This window comes from Littorina saxatilis, linkage group LG9 (assembly GCF_037325665.1).
Source record: "Littorina saxatilis isolate snail1 linkage group LG9, US_GU_Lsax_2.0, whole genome shotgun sequence".
NCBI lineage: Eukaryota > Metazoa > Mollusca > Gastropoda > Littorinimorpha > Littorinidae > Littorina > Littorina saxatilis.
In genome coordinates, this window is record NC_090253.1 from 54,216,674 (window position 1) to 54,237,744 (window position 21,071).

Below are 21,071 nucleotides of genomic sequence, written 5' to 3' on the forward strand. Positions count from 1 at the left end.
ATGCCAAAAAAGGCAACGGTTACAATGAATTCTGATGAGAAATTAGAATTGTATATGACACATTGTTGTACATTAATTATTTAATTTGACAGACGCTGAGTGTATACTGCAGTACTTGTTTTGCTGTGGCTATAGCTTCAGATTGAGAAACTTGAATGGTGTGTATTTGTTTGTATGTGTGTGTGTCCGTATTGCGTTTGAGCATGTGTATATGTTTATTTATGAGGAGAACGTGCGCGCCCTTAGGAGGCAGGGAGGGGGGGGGGGGGGCGTGCGTGTGTCTGTGTGTCTAACTATGTGTGTCTGTGTAACTTTTGAGCATTTATTCGAGTGCTAGTATTCCTGTCGCTGAGTTACAAAAATACATTAATGACAATCATGATAACAATTAAAAATCAACTTAAAACAACGAAATATACATGATCAACGAAATCAACGGAGCCAGTAACTGTAATGTAACTGGTTAACTCTTTCTTACAATTCCCCAAAAATTCTCTTGATTGGAAAAGATACTGAATTCTACAGACACTAAAACACACACACACACACACACACACACACACACACACACACACACACACACACACACACACACACACACACACAAGGGGCGGAGCAGTTAAGCCCGAGGGGGGGGGGGGGTGGGGGTTACAACCTTGGGTCCAGGGGTCGGTAGAGGCGGAGTACCGTGGCAACGCCCCGTTGGGGGGTCTGGGGGGCAAAGCCCCCCTGAAGCTGAAGAAATGTAGCTATCTTATAAACAATTTGTGGCTTATCCTTGATTTTAAACATGATCAACTGGTGTCAGCAGCCACTCATTATTTCTTTTAAAGTTAGTATTAAATAATGGCAATTTATCTTCCATGATATCTGCTCCTGACATCATACAGTATGGTTAGAGGGAAGACATGTCGCATAGGAGTGGCAGTTAAAACTGTACAAAAATGATACTGATTAAACAATTAACTCTTCCCCGGCTTTACAGACAGAAACAATAACATAATTCACAAACAGTTTTTTTGTTAATTTATTTTTTTTAGAGCCGAGGGGGGGGGGGGGTCCGTAACCCCTGTGACCACCCCCCCCCCTAATCCGCCCCTGCATACACACACACGCACACACACTCACACACACAAACTAACAAACACACACACACACACAAACACACACACACAAACACCCACCCACCAACTCACCCACCCACACACACACACACGTTATTCACTACATGCAGAAGGATACTGAGACACTACAGTCAGTACAATACAGGGCACAGGGAGAGGTGGGGGTGACGAAGGCTGTCACAGCAGGTCCAGCTGATACTTGCCATCATATCCCATACGGTAACAGTTTTCACGTCCATCATCCCACTGCACGTCCACCCTGCCTTGTGGATCATGGCCCCGCTGTACTACTAGTTTTGACGGGATGGCCGTCACTGTGCCTTTCTTGTCCTGCACACAGTACACACTGGTCACTGCTTGTGTGTGTGTGTGTGTGTGTGTGTGTGTGTGTGTGTGTGTTGTGTGTGTGTGTGTATGTGTGTGTGTCTGTGTGTGTGTGTGTGCATTTGTGTGTGTGTGTGTGTGTTTGTGTGTGTAAGTGTGTGTGTGTGTGTGTGTGCGGATGTGTGTGTGTGTGTGCGGATGTGTGTGTGTGTGTGTGTGTGTGTGTGTGTGTGTGTGTGTGTGTGTGTGTGTGTGTGTGTGTGTGCATGTGTGACGCTGAGAAAATAAGTATCATCATAGTTTCATCCAGTCAGTGTGCATTTGTTTGAGTGCGTATTTACATGCGTGCGTGTGTGAATGTATTCCTCTTTAGTTCATTAAACTCTATTTCTGAATCAAGTTTATAACACAACATTTCATTTGTGTTGCATCTCGAGTAAAAGCAGAACCAGCATTTGCATAGTATCAGCTTCCTTTTAGTGACAACTCCGACTGAGTGATAGGGATGGTGAAAACTGTCAGACAGGAGAGGGACACGCAGTCTTACCCCAGAGCCAAAAAAAACAGAAAGCTTTTCCGGTGCCAGTTTGACCCGGTCCCCTACTCTCAGTACTTTGGCCAGCGCCGCATTTCTGGGTTTGCCTGCAGTCCAGGGTGTTGTCGCTGATGTCGCTGTAGATGTGGCTGGTGATGGCTGTGTAGGCTGCTGTAAGGTTGTCGGTGTTGTGGCGGGCTTTGTCATCTGACCTGTAGACAGACTTTAGTCCTTAAAGAGTGTTTTGATGGGTTGAGAACCAAACGGTCGAGGATCAAAAGGTCGACCTTTTGACTCTTGACCAAATGTCCTCGACCTTTTGTGCCTCGACATTGTAAACCTCGACCATTTGTTGCACACCCGTTTGGATGACTTGTTAAATGAAGTCAGCATTTTAGAATTTGATCTAGCAACTAGTTAAAGTCAAGTTAATTATGATACAGTAATAAGTTGTTTCATTTTAGAGGTGCCTGTCACCCGTTATTGCAATGTATTGTTTCACGCCATGAGAGACTTAAACTGACCCCTCCCTGCATCAGTCGTAATATGTCCCTGAATGACTGTGTCCCTCTACAAGCAGTGTGTGACAGAATAACGCCTCGTCCCAGACACAGACAGACAACATAACAGTGTGTGACAGAATAACGCCTCGTCCCAGACACAGACAGACAACTGAACAGTGTGTGACAGAATAACGTCTCGTCCCAGACACAGACAGACAACTGAACAGTGTGTGACAGAATAACGCCTCGTCCCAGACACAGACAGACAACTGAACAGTGTGTGACACAATAACGTCTCGTCCCAGACACAGACAGACAACTGAACAGTGTGTGACAGAATAACGCCTCGTCCCAGAAACAGACAGACAACTGAACAGTGTGTGACAGAATAACGCCTCGTACCAGATACAGACAGACAACTGAACAGTGTGTGACAGAATAACGCCTCGTCCCAGGAACAGACAGACAACTGAACAGTGTGTGACAGAATAACGCCTCCAGGGCCGGACTACCGGGGGGGTTATGGGGGTTGCGCAACCCCCCCCCCCCCTAGCCTAAACATGTACCTTACTTATTTAATTTTTTTTATTATTGCTTATTTTATGCCGTTTCATGCAAGGACCGACCATTTTCCTATCTCAGAATATGACCTACCCATCAGCTTCAGGAGGCTTCGCCCCCTGACCCCCTCAACGAGGGGGGGGGGGGGGGTTTCTAGGGTTTCCGGACCCCCCCCCCCCCAGCCAAAAAATAAAAATATTGAATGAGGTATGCATTTCTTTATTTTACATTGAGTTTCAATTTTTGGGGTATTAATCAGTGACAAAATCTGCTGCCTGAAACTGGTAATGATCATCCTCAGAATGCACCAGATTGCACCATTTTGCATCCTTTTTTACAAAATTTTCCGGGGGGGCATGCCCCCGGACCCCCCCGGACCCCCCCCGTCGGCTCGGCGCTTCGCGCCTTCACACCCATATCTTCACAATATACTTTTGAAAAAAACCACCCATAAAATGAACTGATCCGCCCCTGCCGCCAGGGTGGACATCCCCCTGGGCCACCACTGGCAACCCCCCCCCCCCCCTCCTCTCGCCTAGTCCGGCCCTGGCCTCGTCCCAGACACAGACAACTGAACAGTGTGTGACAGAATAACGCCTCGTCCCAGACACAGACAGACAACTGAACAGTGTGTGACAGAATAACGCCTCGTCCCAGACACAGACAGACAACTGAACAGTGTGTGACAGAATAACGCCTCGTCCCAGACACAGACAGACAACTGAACAGTGTGTGACAGAATAACGCCTCGTCCCAGACACAGACAGACAACTGAACAGTGTGAGACAGAATAACGCCTCGTCCCAGACACGGACAGACAACTGAACAGTGTGTGACAGGATAACGCCTCGTCCCATACACGGACAGACAACAGATCAGCGTAAGATGACACCAACACACAGGTGTAATACGTGTCATCTTTTCTGGTCCTTTCTCTCCAACACTAGATTTATGTTGATTACTCATCGGTATGTACAAGCAATACGTTTGCTATATAACTCCCTATATAGGAATATCCTACCTATTGCTGAGATAAAATGTAAAACAATTCCAAATGTCGGCCGAGAACAAACCCGAGAATACGATGGATGCTGAATCAGTCTCCCATGACTCTCTGTGTTCTGGAGACAAGAAACGACAACAAACAACCAACACTTGTGGTCAGAAAAGGTGTACAGGAAATACGACGTACCCAGAGAGGCAATGTCAGCCCTCAGTTGACCCAGTTTCTGGAGGTCCAAGGTCAAGTCTTTGACCTTCATCTTGCGTGTCGTTCCGGTCTGTGACTCCAGGTCGTCGAGGCGTGACTTCAGACCTTTTATCATCCCCAGCAGAGACCCTCCAGACGCTGACTGCACCACATTCTCTACGCTAGCTGCGTTCAGTGCAAAGGCCGCCCGCCCTTTCTCCAGCTCCGCCAGTGACGTCATGACGGCGTCTTCCTCAGCCTGAATCAGCGTGTTGACCTCCTGACGTCGCTTCTTCAAGCACCGCTCAAGGTCATCGAACGTGTCATTGGCCTTTTTACGCATAACCTTGAAAGTGTCATTGACCTCTTGGATCTAAAAACACAGGAACACTGATCACTCTGTAAAGTGGACTTCTAAATGTCGTTTTTAAAATCGAATTTCGCACTGAAAAATCGATACATCCTCATACACGTAGTTACGACAATTTGTTTTTTTAACGTCCATACAAATCATTTTTGCATGCAACAAGATATGCATTCACCGTATCATCCATTTCTCCCCGATTTGTATCATCCATCGAGACCTAAAAAGTCATGCGAATTCAGTCAGATAGGATTTAAGTCTGTTTTTACGTCAAGATAAATTATTCAAGCATGCATAATGCATTCACCTTACCATCCATTTCCCCCTGATTTGTATCATCCAATGAGACTTATAACGTCATGTAAATTCAGCCAGAAACGATTTAATTCTGCTTTCATGGTACACTTTAACAAATGAAGCACAAGGATAGAAATTAAGAAACATTGAGAGAAAAAAAGTCTGATAACACAACAGCATTAACAGGAAGAGTTTACACCAACCTCCGTTGCCAATGCTGTCGCCCTGTCCCTCAGTCTCTGTGCCTGTTGTTCCAGTTCTCTTCTCTTCTCTGTCGCCACGTCTGGAATGGCCTTCACATCAGCACAGCTGCGGTGATTGGTCGAGTCGCACAGCATGCAAATGAGCTCATGGTGGGTGGAGCAATACAGCTCAGCCGGCCTATCATCGTGCATGTTACATGTTGCTCGGTTTATCTCAGCCAACCGCTGCGGGCTGAGTTTGTTTAAGTCTTCAATGACGTGTTTCCTGGTTGAGGGTATGTTCTTGTGAGTCCTTATACAAGCTTTGCAGATTTTTGCGTCACATTGCAAGCAGAATGACGTGGCAGCTACGCTGTTGTCACAGATCATGCATACATGCTGACCGCTGAGCACTTTGTGACTGTCCACTAGAGCCATGGTGGCCAGGTCAGTGGGCAGGTCATTGACCAGAGTGTCAAGGTCACGCTGACCTCGGCTGGTGGAGGGCAGGATGGAGGCCCTGCAGAGCGGACAGCCTCCCTCGACCCCTGCCTTCTGCAGCCACGACACGACGCACTTTTTGCACGCTAGGTGTGTACACGGCAGTATCTTTGGCTCTTGATAGCCGTCATGGCAGACAGGGCATTCTGGTAGCTCACTGCTACTGGTGGCTGAAGCGGTGGCCATGATGACTTCTGTGAAAACACACACACACACACACACGCACACACACACACACACACATACACACACACACACACACACACACACACACACACACACACAGAGAATATACAGATTGATGACATTTGCTGAAATTCGGTAGACATGGTCTTATCACAACACTCCATTCCTGTAGCAGTGTGCGCATGAAGTCACACTGTGACCACCGTCTTGAAACAACGGTTAGAACCCGTGATTACTTTATCTTCATCGTGCACACTGCCCCAGGCTGTACGTTTCACACAGCAATGGTTTCTTTTGACTGACAACACAAGATAAATGGAGACAGGAGCGGATTAGGGGGGTGATTGCAGGGGTTCCGGACCCCCCCCCCCCCCGCCCCCTCCGGCTGTAAAAAAAAAATTTCATACTCACTTTAAAAGAAATAATGAGTGGCTGCTGACACCAGTTGATCATGTTTAAACTCAAGGATAAGCCATAAATTGTTCATAAAATAGCTAAAACTCTTCAGCTTCAGAGGCTTTGACCTCCAGACCCCCCAAGGGGGCCATGACCCTGTACCCCACAAGGGGTATACCCCTGGACCCCACCCCAGGTTGTAACCCCCCCACCCCCCTGGCTTAACTGCTCCGCCCCCGAGAGAGACTGGGGGGGGGGGGGGGGAACAGAGGCAAAAAACCCAACTTTTATACTCCCTCCGCCTCCCGCTTGCATAACGAGTGAAGGAGAATCAATTGCCATCCGTCTGAACACCTAACCTGCTAGTCGGACACACCATACGAAACAGGGAAAAGTTTTTACACAATTCAAGGGAGAGAATTGTGTGCATCAATGGAGCGCAAGTAATGTATTATTTCCCTTCTCTCTCTCTCTCTCTCTCTCTCTCTCTCTCTCTCTCTCTCTCTCTCTCTCTCTCTCTCTCTCTCTCTCTCTGTCTCGCCTCTCTCTCTCTCTCTCTCTCTCTCTCTCTCTCTCTCTCTCTCTCTCTCTCTCTCTCTCTCTCTCTCTCTCTCTCTCTCTCTCTGTTTAAACAACTTTCAGCTGAGCATTTGACAGCAATCCATCTGTTTCTCAAGGATTTGTTACCAGTGAGTAGCTGGTCCAGAGACTATAGAGTATACAGAGACGCGTCATCCTTCTTTGCGCTGCGGTGCGAAAATGAGACCGGCTGGCTCAGCGCGGGAAAAGAGCCACTCCCTGCCGAACAAGGAAGTTCGCGTATAGCGGCTGCTGTCGGCTGTGTTTATATCACGTTTATATTAACATACTGTCTGTTCTGTCCGGCTGACAGTGCTGCAAAAAGTAACTGGATGAAAAAATATGTTTGTTTGTGAACATCCTTTTTAAATTACCATAAAAACACCGCAGAAAATGGTATAGATTAAAATTAAATCAAATGTTCTTTGGCAATATTCGCTGCATCGCTGTAGTTATGCAAACATGATTCAAGTCAGTGTCTTTTCACGAACTACTGAACCGTCGTTATTTTTGTGTGTTTTAATCAATTACAAATACATGGTCAGTCAAGCCTGAGAAAAGATGTCAGGAATAAATTGTTTAACGAAATAGGTTCCCGGTTAAATCGGTAACTAAGGTATTTAGTCAATTTGGTGTCGTCCCAGCACATCGAAACTGAAATGGGTTGTCAATTACACGGAGCTAAGAAGTTATCATGTAAGGAAAACTGTAAAATACAGCAACTTAAACCAGATTATTGTGACCAAGCTGACTTTAAAGAATCTTGATCGATCGATGATTTTCTTATTTCTTTTCAGTTGCTTCTTTCTTTTTTCGAAAGCTCTCTCACTCTCTCTCTCTCTCTTTTTGTCTCTCTCTCTCTCTCTCTCTCTCTCTCTCTCTCTGAGTCAGTCACACACACACACACACACACACACACACACACACACACACACACACACACACACACACACACACACACACAAATTGAAATGAATTAACTAGGTACAGACCGACTGGATGACACTTTGAACAGCATCGTCACAAGTACTCCAGTTTGAGAAGTTTTCGACTTTTCCGCTTGGACGAAGAAGAGAATCTGTTGTTGTTGTCCTTCAAAACAAAATGAAGCCTGATGTTAGTGAACAACTGCACAATCAGATTGTTGAGCTTGCACTGCGCAGAAGGACAGGTCAGTGACCCATTCATGTTTTTCTCCAAGCGAAGAATGATTCTTGTTCTGACTCGGTCCATGTGCAACAACTGCTCGGACTCACTTCTATCAGCTCAACCAGCTCCACGAGTTGTTGGCTTGGAACGGTCAGGCCTTCCCCCTTCATGTCAGGCAGCTGCTTCTTGGTCAGAAAAATCTCTTTCCGGTCACCCCTGAGAGGTCCGACCAAAAGCCCACGACAACCTGAACAGACCTTTCCTGTAAACTTTCTGGCGATGTAGCCCGAGATGTATGTCAGGATATTCTCCTCCTGAATGGACAGGTCATCAGCTGGAAAGGCGAAAACCATCCTGAGTACATCTGCGTGTTCGCCTGACTGGTACTGGAGAGGCAAAGGTACATCTTCAAGGGGTGTGGAGTGGCCATCCTCCTGCTGGAGAGTCTCGAGACTGAGGAGGAATGGTCGTCTTCTTCTTCACAGTTGCTCAAAGCACTCTGAACTACGATTGAGTCCACCATTACTTGTCGAAGAAAAAGCCGAAAGTTGGTGGCGCTGGGATTGTCTGCATGTCCTCCCTTTCCCCGAATCACGGAGAACAAGTTCTCAATGCAGTCTTGGTTTAAGCGTTTTGTGCAGAGAAACCTGACGTTGTAGTCTTTGTGGAGCTCATCCCACAAAGACAACAGGTTCCTGATGCTGAAGGCCCATCCTTGCATACATGGCAATGGTCTTGAGCTCCGAGAGACCAACGAGGACAGCCAGGACAATGTGTCTGTCAGGAAGGCCTTGTGTCCAGATGACTCTGACAGTGCATGACGCATGGTTTGCTTACTCTTGGTGCTGTAGCTGTTGAAGGCGTTGAAAAGCTGATCCATTTTTTCAACAAAGTCTGCAGTCGCCAGGGCATCCTTTGGCATGGCATCCATCTTCACCATTGCCTTAATTCCGGCTGCAACGCTGTACGAAAGAACCTGAGTAGCATATTTCACCTTCAGGTTGGCAAACGGTGGAAGGATGACATGCTTTTTTGTGAGTTTTGGCGTCATGCGAACTCCTTTCATAGAATCAAGTTCGTAGAAGTCCTCAATATACTTCCAGTCAATGCCCTTCCCGTCGTGGCCTATGAAACCAGTTTTCTTCAAGTTGTTCCTTGTGTTTTTGATCAAATGTGGGGAGTCGTAAAAAACGTAGATCTTGGTGTTGTCAAACAAGAAAAAAGGCATCTCTTCAGTGACACCAAGGCTCTGAATAGCCTTTCGGTTGTTAGAACCCTGGTCACAGATGACAGCCTTTACGCGCAACCCTTGTTCCACAAGCTTGTTGATGAACTGGCAGATAAATGACTTCAGCAATGTGCCATCAACAGTGCCACTGGTCAAAATGTATCCAACTGCTTGTTTTCACGGCTGTACAAGACCACGTGCCAAGAAAACTGTGGCGTGATTTGCAACATAATGGCTCCTTTGGCTGCCGAAGTCTTCCAGGCCCTCCACCTCGTCTCGTTCAGAATTGTAAATAACGTTCTCTTTCAGCGTCATCTCGTCAAGCACAACAGCGCACAGCTTTTTGGTAGGGTGGTCTCTTAGTTTCCGTCCAAGTCAAGGACGTTTTGGTTGAAGCCTGGAAAGATGTGCACTTGTTGCATGATCCTGTTCAATGTACTTTGGGATGGCAATCGAAAGAGCTTTTGAAGCATCTTGTAGGTTTTGGGGTTGGCATGGAGGAGTGCAAAACCTAACGCTTTTTCTTGACAAGTCCATTTGGCTTTCTTTTTCCTTCCAACCCGTATCTGAGTTGACACAAAATTCAGTGTCGCTGGCGACAACTGAGTAGCCTGACAATTCTCTCATCAGGCTTTGCTTGTTTTTCAAAGTCGTTGTTCTTTGCTTTGCTTCGTTCTTCCTCTTCTCTGCTTTGAACCTCAAAACCATTCGACGATATTTCTGCCGCGATGCTCGTAACTTCTTATTTAGAGACATTTTACGGGGAGATTCTTTTTTCACCTCTGGAACTGAGACCGATTGTGTAGTCACAGCAGTGGGACTTGAGGCTTGTTCCATGTTCACTTCAAAAAGTTTGCTGAGACCCGATAAATCTGAAACATCAAGCATCTTAATTATTACAATAACAGATGTCTGGCAAAAAACAAAAACAAACAAGAATATAACGGTCAAAATGTACCCCAAATCAAAACGCTCTGTCAGCTGTCTCTTCTGATATCAAGATCGAGATTCCTGCAGTCGTTTGTACGCAAAAATATCGGATTGGATAATCCGCAGGTAAACAGGACATGAGTACGTGTGCGTGCAGCAAAAAAAACAAAACAAAAAACAACAACGACAACAACAATAGCAACAGCAACAGCAACAACAACAACAACAACAACAACAACAAAGAAGTGCAGATGTAAACCAGCAGAATGAGAAAACAATCTAATTTCAAACTCATAGCTAACCGTTAACATCTGCTACATTCAAGTCAGAAATTACTCACCTTTTTCTCTCGGCGAAAGTTTTGATTTTTTGGCTTTCTCTTCATGCACTTCAGTTTTCTGAGGCAGACGTCGTTTGGTCATAATCTTCTTGGGTGGATTTGGGACCGCAAACAAAGTGGGCACCGCTGACCACTTCAGACCGTTTTCTGCTTTCTTGACTGGATGATTGAACTGAATATCTTCAAAGTGATCAATACAAAGGTAGCAATTTCTTTGTACATAATCCACGCTCCTCTTCAGTAGATCATCTCTTCTGCAGTTCTGTATCCATTGTTTGCATCTGTATGTCACAAGCAAAAGAATAACATTAATTAGATATACTGTCTCTCTCTCTCTCTCTCTCTCTCTCTCTCTCTCTCTCTCTCTCTCTCTCTCTCTCTCTCTCTCTCTCTCTCTCTCTCTCTGTCTACCCGCTTTGACCTTTACTCATTCAAAATGGTGTACAAGAACAACAACAATAGCCATCATCATCATCATCATCATCATCATCATCATCATCAAAACGTTTACAATCAAAATATTAATCATGATACTACTAACGTTCGAAGCTGCAAGCTGTTATCCGTTGTCTATTATAACCCCGCGACGGCCGTGTCAGTGAGATTGTTATGTCTACACTAACGGCTGTGTTTATCAGATCGAGCGATCACCGACCGTATTTGCCACTAGCAGTTCCAGACTTGGCATGCCGAAATGAGATAAAGTAGAGGAGAAATAAATCGTATACGTGTGAAACTAGTATCAACATGCACAGCTTGGACTGGTTTGAGGCTGTGGTGTGTACAGTGTGTGTTTTTACTGTTCCAGTAGAATAGATCTACACGCAGTTCGACGCTACAACTTTTACTGATTTTCCAACATTTAACGAGAGAAAAATTGAAGAAACAATCCTCACCTGGGAAATTAGAACATCCTGAAGCCTTTGGCATGTGCGTTTGAGCAATTGATGGCCGAACACCATGCCCTACTGCCTTTTCGCGTTGGCGCGGCCATGCTTGTGCAGCACGATATCGCTACTGCTATGAAAAGAGAAAGTAGATTTTTCCATGTTTCCGCGTGGTGGCTCCACTGGGCTTCCGGTCTCACTTTTCAGCACCGTATGGAGCGTCTCTGTATACTCTATAGTCTCTGGCTGGTCTATGGTATCACATCTTACACTGCACTACTGTGTGACCCAAAACAGAAAGTAGAAACGTGGCACCCTGTAACGGAATAATTCAAATCAAATTCTAAAACTAGGTTAAGTGTATTTTTGAATGTGTGTGTGAAAATAAGTAACTTTTATCTCTATCCTTATTTTTTCTACTATGTTTTTGTACTTTGTTAAATAGCTAAGTCTATGTATGGCAGCTTTGTTAAAAATGGCTGCCAGTGTATTACACATACAAGATATTTGCATGATACCTTCTTTGTGTGAACACACACTCACAGTCACACTACAGGCCCATGCCAATATAAAGGAAGGTTTTTCAAGATGTGTGCTCGGTTCATATAAAGTCAAGTCTCAAACTGACCTTTCATTCACTGTCAGCATCTTTAAATAATATTGTGACAGGTGGTTCTTTTGTGTCAACACCATCCGTAGACGTCGTGAAATGCAACCAAAAAGTTGTTTTATGTACCGCATACGTCGTGAAATGCAATCAAAAAGTTGTTTTATGTACCACAGACGTCGTGAAATGCAATCAAAAAGTTGTTTTATGTACCACAGACGTCGTGAAATGCAATCAAAAAGTTGTTTTATGTACCACGTACGTCGTGAAATGCAATCAAAAAGTTGTTTTATGTACCACAGACGTCGTGAAATGCAATCAAAAAGTTGTTTTATGTACCACAGACGTCGTGAAATGCAATCAAAAAGGGGGGGGGGGGGGGGGTCTTGAACTAGGGGGTCTTAACAGGGGGGTTCCACGGTACCGACATATCAACTGACGCACTGTCTTTTTGTAGTGTCCAATGTTGCGCACCAAAACTTCAACGACCAGACGGTTGAATCTGCTGTGAAAGTGTTTCAGCATACTTCTGAGATTTCGTTTTTCCTTCAAAAACGGTTAGCGATCTCACCCAATCACACAGTAAACAATCGCAGACCACGATTTTCAGATCCCGGTATCGCCTTCTGTTATTTTTCATGGCGTCGACAAGGTTGTCTACTTTTCTTACCGGTATCGCCTTCTGTTATTTTTCATGGCGTCGACAAGGTTGTCTGCTTTTCTTACCGGTATCGCCTTCTGTTATTTTTCATGGCGTCGACAAGGTTGTCTACTTTTCTTACCGGTATCGCCTTCTGTTATTTTTCATGGCGTCGACAAGGTTGTCTGCTTTTCTTACCGGTATCGCCTTCTGTTATTTTTCATGGCGTCGACAAGGTTGTCTACTTTTCTTACCGGTATCGCCTTCTGTTATTTTTCATGGCGTCGACAAGGTTGTCTACTTTTCTTACCGGTATCGCCTTCTGTTATTTTTCATGGCGTCGACAAGGTTGTCTGCTTTTCTTACCGGTATCGCCTTCTGTTATTTTTCATGGCGTCGACAAGGTTGTCTACTTTTCTTACCGGTATCGCCTTCTGTTATTTTTCATGGCGTCGACAAGGTTGTCTACTTTTCTTACCGGTATCGCCTTCTGTTATTTTTCATGGCGTCGACAAGGTTGTCTACTTTTCTTACCGGTATCGCCTTCTGTTATTTTTCATGGCGTCGACAAGGTTGTCTACTTTTCTTACGTTCTGTTCTCCGCTTACTCGAAATGTGTCCACATTCCTACTGACCACAGAAATGTGTCCACATTCCTACTGACCACAGAAATGTGTCCACATTCCTACTGACCACAGAAATGTGTCCACATTCCTACTGACCACAGAAATGTGTCCACATTCCTACTGACCACAGAAATGTGTCCACATTCCTACTGACCACAGAAATGTGTCCACATTCCTACTGACCACAGAAATGTGTCCACATTCCTACTGACCACAGAAATGTGTCCACATTCCTACTAACCACAGAAGAAATCTAGTACGATGTCCTTCAAAAAGACTCAAAATCAGCTAATTTAGACCACTACTCATATACTTTTCGCCTTTCGCCATTCCTCACAAACCGTATTATTCCAGATCTATTTTGCCAGAAATCATAATGACTTCTGCAAGATAAAAACAACAACCCAAAAGGCAGTTGAGCTTACTTTCTTTGACTGTTTTGCGAGAAAGAATTCGCTGTTGCATAGGCACATAAAAGCGGTTTTCTAAGCCTGCGAAAAAACAGCGCAACGCCATCTTAATTAATTTACTGCACCATGCAGTAGCAATATTATTCTCTCCTGACACTATCTGTGTTAGAGCAAACGCTAGGATGTAAAAGAAAAATCATATTTTGATTTACCCAGTAATTACGGTAAGGAATAGCAAAGCAAAATGCTGATACAAAAATCATTAGATTATGAACTTACCTCTGTTCAAAGTATTTGCCAGTACATTCGTCTGTTCGACCCGGTTCTGTGACAGTTACAGCTGTTGCCTTCTAGACTCAAAGCTGTTCGTGCCGAGGCCTGAAACACAAACAGCTTCATGTCAAACTTATAAAACTGAAAACACCAACACGATCTCGTGCTGCAGACATACCTGCTCATCAGCGTTAATGTAGTGCATGATCATCGTACTTGTAAATTATTCGTTGATAACAAAACTTACATGTTGCTAGGCTTTGGTAAATCAACATCACTATAGTACTGCTACTGAATACTGTTCACCTTTTTGTAAAGGCTGACAGTGACAGATCAATTCAGTGTTGTTTCCAACACAATACACAGTAACCTGCAGACACACTACTTGACTAAAATTAAAATCTGAACGCCCCCCTCCCTCCCCCACGGCCTACAAAAAAAAAGTGGGGAAAGGGGACCACACACAGAGACAACTTACCCTGAAAGACATCTTTTAAGACAGTGTTGTCAAGTAAGCTTGTGACCCAGATAATTGTGATATAGGGGACACCCCGAAGCGTCCCGGTACCAAAGCGTCCCGGTACCGAAGCGTCCCGGTACCAAAGCGTCCCGGTACCGAAGCGTCCCGGTACCAAAGCGTCCCGGTACCGAAGCGTCCCACTATAACGCGTCACAGGACTTAGACTTTCTTTTTTTTTAAACCTTGAATGACCTTGATTTGACCTTGACTTGACGAACCATATTTTTTTTTAATTTAATCTTGACCTTGATTTGACCTTGACTTCACTGATTTTTTAAATTTTGCACAGACCTTGATTTGCTTTCGGTAAAAAAAAAATCACTTTTTGTCCAACTTTTCCCCAACTTTACTTTAGATCTGTACTCACAACACACCAATTTGGAAATACTGTACCCGTGTGGACAAGTTCGGGGGAAAAGTCCGTAGGCTTCCGTTCACAAGAGGGATATGTCTGTTATCACACACGCTTTCTGGCTTCACTAAGCGTGAGCGTCGGAAAAAGTCTTTTCAGTTCTGCCTCCGACTTTTAAATTGTATCATTTGGGTTAATTTGGGTTTGTTTGGGTTCATTTGGGTAATAAAAAACGCTCGCGCTGGACCCGAGTACTCTTCAGACTGGCTCGCTCCCCCAGTATGAAAGTTTTTGTCTTGTGCACGTTTAAGACCAAGTGATTGCTCTGTGTGAATTACAGGCATTCCCTTTGCTTTATTCTAGGCGTCCGGAGACGCCTAGTAATTGGGATCAAGTAAGCGCTTGCCTATGGACAGGATAACTCTGCGGTTGCCTATGGGACACTACCACATTTACGTCTTGAGTTACTGCCCTTACTTTTTTTTTGTTTTTTTTTGGACAAAATTGTTCAACAAAAACATCGTAGGTCGAACTGTGCAGGGTCAACCGCAACAAACTCTAACCATTCATACTTTGAAGTATTTGAGTGACTTATATACCGACATTTTTACTTCTTAGTTTTAGCACAGGTGTAGGAAAAAATCATGAACCAAAATGTTATTTATTTTTTAATTTAACATTTGTTTTACAAATGTGACCATGGTCTTTCAAACATACAGTAACATTAAACATTGTTATGTTAAAAAAAAGAAAAAAAGAAAAAAAGCTTTTGTGCACAAATCAGAAAATACATTGTACATTTTACCTACAGGCCAAACAGTGTCCGTGGCGGCAAAGGACCTATATTTTTAGATCAGTCACTGTGGCAATTTGTCAAGAACAGGCGCTTGCATTTGGATGTGTCCACTGATAGTAGGTTTGGTTGTGATCAATCAGAATGATGAGGAATAAAAATGTATGACAGTTTGTTATGATGACATGTAATTCACATATGCTGAAATGTAATATTATACATGATATAATATTATTATGGCTGTTGCCATGACCATGAACCCCAAGAAAGGTTTAATGTTATGTAAAATCAAAATACCAAAATCAAGCACCTATTTATCTGGTCTACGGCGTGTGTGTTCTGCTCTCTCTTGGCACACAGCCACAGGTCAAAGCAGAGGTTAACTTGAGTGCGCGTGTACCTAGCGGGTGATTTCTATTAGGGCCTTTTACAGCAGACCGCGCGTGTCGAAGCCACGCTGCAAACTGAGGAGTAGATTGTGTGTGTGTGTGTGTGTGTGTGTGTGTGTGTGTGAAGTAAAGGGGATGGTTTGCGTCCTGATATTAATCAAGAATACATTTTTGGGGGAACAAAAATGTGATGTATAGCTCCCAACAGTAACAACAACAGCAACAACATTATGAAACAAAAGCAAGACGAAAACGCAGTGAAACACATCAAAACCAACAGCTAACTTCGAGTTTAAGTCACTGCAATAACTTGTCATAATTCCAGACGTTATCTGGTGTTTTGCTCACTGCGACAACTTGTTTAACACGATGTGAATAGCCCTCCGTAATCCCAGCGAAAACGTCCAAAACGCAGACACCAAAACTCGATGTTTTACCGTGTTATGCATAATACTAACATCTCAGGAATTTTATTGCGTTACGGCAGTTTTTCTAATGTGACATGAATCGCATAGGTATAATGCCACACAATTCAGTTGATTAACGTGATGTTTGATGTTATATGCCAAGTTAAAGTGCCAAAACGAGACTTTTCGCCCTGTGGCAGAAGTGGAAAAGTTTTTCGTCTACACCGCGGAGGTAAAACCGACACAGAGGCAGACAACCTACCTGCACACTTCCTGTATAAACTGTGGATAATCGTCAGCGAAGGTGGGGGACATTCTGCTGGAATTTTGCCAGTGTCCGGGGGGGGGGGGGGGGGGTTAAGTACTTACATTTCACAACTTAGGCATGTTATTGTTATTGTTAGTATTGTTACTCCTCACTGAAACCAAGTAAAGCAGGCTGTTCACCCTCAATAATGCTTTTACTGTATTAGTACTGTCACAGTATGTTTGCATGCAAATATTAGTAAGCTTCCATGAAATATTGAATATATATATAATTTATATCCATTTCACAGCACTAGGATGGGATGTCTGGCACTTTGAATCACTAACAGAAGCACTGCCTCTTCCATACCCATCTCCTTTTTGAAAAGAGTATACCTATGGACCAGTGAATGGTTACATTTTAATGATCATATGGGTTGCTCTGATTTTATTCAGGATCAGGTACGTTTGTTTTTTTAACCACACAAACACTTAGACAACAATTATCAGAGTATGAGTTTTTCCGCGTGTTGATTTTTATCTAAATCCAAGTCACAGCTTCTGTTTTATGATGAGTGATGTAGTTTGAAACACTTGGACAACAATTATCAGAGTATGAGTTTTTCCACTTTTTGATTTTCATTGATGTAGTTTGAAGTGTTGGTATTAAATGTTCACTGACAGTCATTCTGTGCTGGTATTCCCATTTTCACCTGCAGGGTTATGAAATATATGGGGAGAAACTTGGTCAGTAAAATCATCTTCAAGCGTGAACTGATAATTGTCTCTGTTTAAAATTACAATGTATTTCGTGAACACACCTTGAGAATGACCCTTGAGTGATTTAAAACTGCCTGCTGTGAATACTGTTGTCATACTATGAACTTTCTTTTGAGAAAAACAAAAAGAATGAAAAGCTTTTAACTAGCTTGTGAATGAGCCTCTTACTTCCATGTGGGGCTATAGCTGCTTTGAACTATTTTTAATGCCTGAAAAGGATAGTGATGGAAATTACTAGTTTAATGTCAGGTGTGACATATACTATTGATTGAACTATTTTTTTTTATTAATCTGCAATTTTGTTACAACCTACTTTGTTTATTTGGTGACAAGCTAGTGGGAGGCACTTTTTAGACTTTTAAAATGTCAGGTATGGGAATTGTTAGCAAAGTTTCACATTTTCTGCAGTTGAATCCATATCTCCACAACAACAAAATGTATGGTCTTATGAACAAAAACACATACTTTCTGTGCTTGTTCGAAGGTAAAGACATATTTCTTTGTGTTTGTTAAAAGAAAAACCTCTTAATTTTGTCTGTTGTGAAGGAAAAGTTTACATGGTTTCGTCACCCAACTTACAAAATTTGTCCCACAAAATGTTAGGTTTTTTTTCTCCACTTTTTTTTCCTTCAGTTGCCATGTCTAAAATGTACACATTACGTAAAATACTCCATGTCAAAATCCAAATGTTTAAGGCAATGTGACAATTATTTTAAAATATCATTACACTATTCCTGTAGCTTTGCCCAAATATAATGCAAGTAGGGGAGGTAATTGTTGATCCATATATTCATCTTAACTTTTTACGCATATGGACGTAACTCCTTAACTTGCATTATTTTTGTGCACGAGGATGCATCTCAAGATAGTTGATATTTTCTTATTCCCAAAAATAACAACAATTCTGTCCAAGCAGATTTGTTTTTAATTTTTATTTACAGAGGACCATTGTCGAATGTATATGGTTACTGTTGAATGAACATTTGAAATTGATTGGCTGATTACTGGTTGTTTTTGTTTTGTTTTGTTTTTTTACTACAGTATGAAGTTATTATATCTATTTTCTTTCATCGCAAATAAACATCTTCCTTTCTGCATACGTTTCACACCTCATTCACGTATACAACTAAATTCCATACCAAATCATCTTGCATTTTGTTCACCTCTTTCTACATTTCTCTAAACATTTTTATTTCAGTAGTCAAACACCTTTTCTTCCTATGTGGATGTTCTGTGATCAATGGATGGCGCAGACTAACATGAACATGTGCTAGAAAAATAATGTAAAATGTTTAAATGTAATCTAATGTCAGTTGTGGGCAAACACTTAACCAAAGTTAAAACGTGACCTCAAAAATGGGGTAATATGCAAAAACTTAAAAAAATATATCAATATGTGATGTCATGTTAAAGCTGTCTGCAAGCAGATTTCTACACCTTCTCGTGTCATGGCCTATCCGATTCCTTATATCTCAAAGTGTCTTCCACTTAATTTTCAGTCATTTGGTTGCAATCAAAGGAAACAACAAAAGCAACGAAAAAGTTTTTATTTTACTGCGTTTTAGTGAAACATGCAGCCAATAAACACATGTTCACTTGCAAAATTATACAACAAACTGTATCAATACATGTTTGTCATCAAAATAACATGGACGCCTGTTCATTTTGAATGAACATTTTTCTTGTAAATACATTGGCATGCGAGCCGAGGATGTGCGTGGTGACTGGTACAGGGACGCTTCGGCACCGGGACGCTTCGGTACCGGGACGCTTCGTGCCCTACTGCGCGGGAGCGTCCCGAAGCGTCCCGGTACCAAAGCGTCCCGGTACCCCTGTGACGCGTTATAGTGGGACGCTTCGGTACCGGGACGCTTCGGCACCGGGACGCTTCGGTACCGGGACCCTTCGGTGCCGGGACGCTTTGGTACCGGGACGCTTCGTGATGTACCCGTGATATATACATAGGCAAAGCGAGCGTGAGAAGCTCAAGTTAAAAATAGAATTGATTGAACAGAGTAAAGTTCGCGCAGCCCGAGCCCGTGCCCGCGCGGAGTGGGTGGAGCAAGGAGAAAAGAACGCGAAGAATTAAACGGACAGTATACAGTGTCATTCTGGGGAGGTGGTAACTAACCATCGTGAAGTTCTTGACACGCAAAATAATTATTTTTTATTAAAGATTTGTACCGCAAAAAAAGTACTCAATGAAAATATAGATCAAAAGGTAGATCAGTTTGTGTCTGATGTAACTATGACTACATTACACATTGAAGGTTGTCAGAGAACGGAGTGTGAAGGGTTGATACTTGAGGACGAAGCCCTCGCTGCACTGAAACAAATGAAATCAGGATCGGCCCCTGGGGTTGAGGGTATCACTGTCGACTATATAAAAAAAAATGTCAACCCGCATTAGAACATTGATGGTTGCGTCTTTCAATGCAAGTTATAAAGACGGACAATTGTCTTCCACGCAGCGAGAAGCTGTCATTATACCCTAATACATAAAGGAAAGGATTTGCCGAGAAATAATTTGAAGAACTGGAGACCCATTTTTTGTACAAACAGTGAATTTGAGTTGATAGCCAAGTGTTTGGTTATAAGATTAGGAAGCGGTATTGGTGACATTGTTCAGAAAGATCAAGTTGGATATATTAAAGGCAGAGGAGAGTCAACCATACTTAAGGTTGATTGATGATGTAATTGAACAGTCACACGAGTGACATATCATCAACCTGGTCTATTGGTCGCAATTGACTGCGTTCAAGGTACGGTAGTAAATCGAACGATATTATATTAATAGCCTATCAAAAGTTCGGTTTTGGGCCAGAATTTGTTCAATGGGTTCTAATATAGTACGAAACAAGGAAATGATATCCCACAAATCAAGGGAGAGAATTATGTGCATCAATGGAGTACAAGTAATTCATTCTTTCCCTTGTTACCTCTCCCCCCCCCTCCCCCCTCTCTCTCCCTCTCTCTCTCTCTCTCTCTCTCTCTCTCTCTCTCTCTCTCTCTCTCTCTCAGTCTCTCTCTCTCCGTAAAACTTCTTTCAGCTGAGCATGTGACAGTATTCCATCTATTTCTAAAGGACTTGTCACCAATGAGTCACAGTAGCTGGTCGAACGAAAAACAGACCGTGTGTCTGTGGTATCAAATATAACACAACAGATCCACTGCACTAGAGTGTGACCCAAAACAGAAAGTAGAAACGTGGCACCCTGTAACGGAATAATCCAAATCAAATACACACAGATACTAAGAACTAAGGTATCGGTCTCTCTTTATTTATAGTCAGCCAACAACTTTGAGGCAGCTGTTCTATGTACGAGAAGGCTAATTTTGTCAAGGTATGACTTACTTTCAGTTCCGCTTCCCTGTAAATATCGATCATTGACAACAGACACACACAATGGCTGACAGTAGATCGACACACACAGACACACCCTGACAGCAGATGGGAACCCTTCAGCGAACAACCAGTTTCTACAGTATTCACAGCGTAGTGTAACAAGCTTCTCGACACATACCTGTTTCTGTGGCTGTCTACAGATCACAACATTGAAGGCAGGACTCTTTTCTGATGAGAGTTGTCAACACGGAAATGAATCGGTAGTGTCGTTCAAAGTGTGTCAATCAAGAACCGTAACTACTGTATTTCTTGATCAAGAGTTACCCCGGCGTATTTTCGGTTCTGTCTAAAAGTGAAAGTAGGAATTGAAGCTAAAATACATGCGGCAGTGATGAAGGAGTTTATGC

At 43.1% G+C, this 21,071-nt stretch overlaps 2 protein-coding genes across 2 annotated transcripts in view; one reads left to right on the plus strand and one right to left on the minus strand.

Moving 5' to 3' along the window:
- LOC138976484 (tripartite motif-containing protein 3-like) overlaps nucleotides 1-21,071 on the plus strand; it is a gene marked incomplete in the record, with an annotated part of 395,324 nt that overhangs the window by 233,483 nt on the left and 140,770 nt on the right.
- Nucleotides 1,208-20,983, minus strand: LOC138976487 (transcription intermediary factor 1-beta-like). Its single transcript, XM_070349347.1, has 6 exons — nucleotides 20,843-20,983; nucleotides 13,838-13,936; nucleotides 5,101-5,774; nucleotides 4,240-4,609; nucleotides 1,996-2,195; nucleotides 1,208-1,454 (listed from the first exon to the last, which is right to left on the minus strand). The coding sequence occupies exons 3-6, from the start codon at nucleotides 5,764-5,766 to the stop codon at nucleotides 1,302-1,304; spliced, it is 1,389 nt and encodes a 462-aa protein (XP_070205448.1). The 5' UTR covers nucleotides 5,767-5,774; nucleotides 13,838-13,936; nucleotides 20,843-20,983; the 3' UTR covers nucleotides 1,208-1,301.

Coding starts and splice junctions, on each gene's coding strand:
- LOC138976487 (XM_070349347.1), bottom strand. CDS start 5,766: ATGGCCACCGCTTCAGCCACCAGTAGCAGTGAGCTACCAGAATGCCCT. Junction 4,610..5,100: donor CGACAGCATTGGCAACGGAG/GTTGGTGTAAAC, acceptor CTGTGTTTTTAG/ATCCAAGAGGTCAATGACAC. Junction 1,455..1,995: donor CTGTTTTTTTTGGCTCTGGG/GTAAGACTGCGT, acceptor TACTGTGTGCAG/GACAAGAAAGGCACAGTGAC.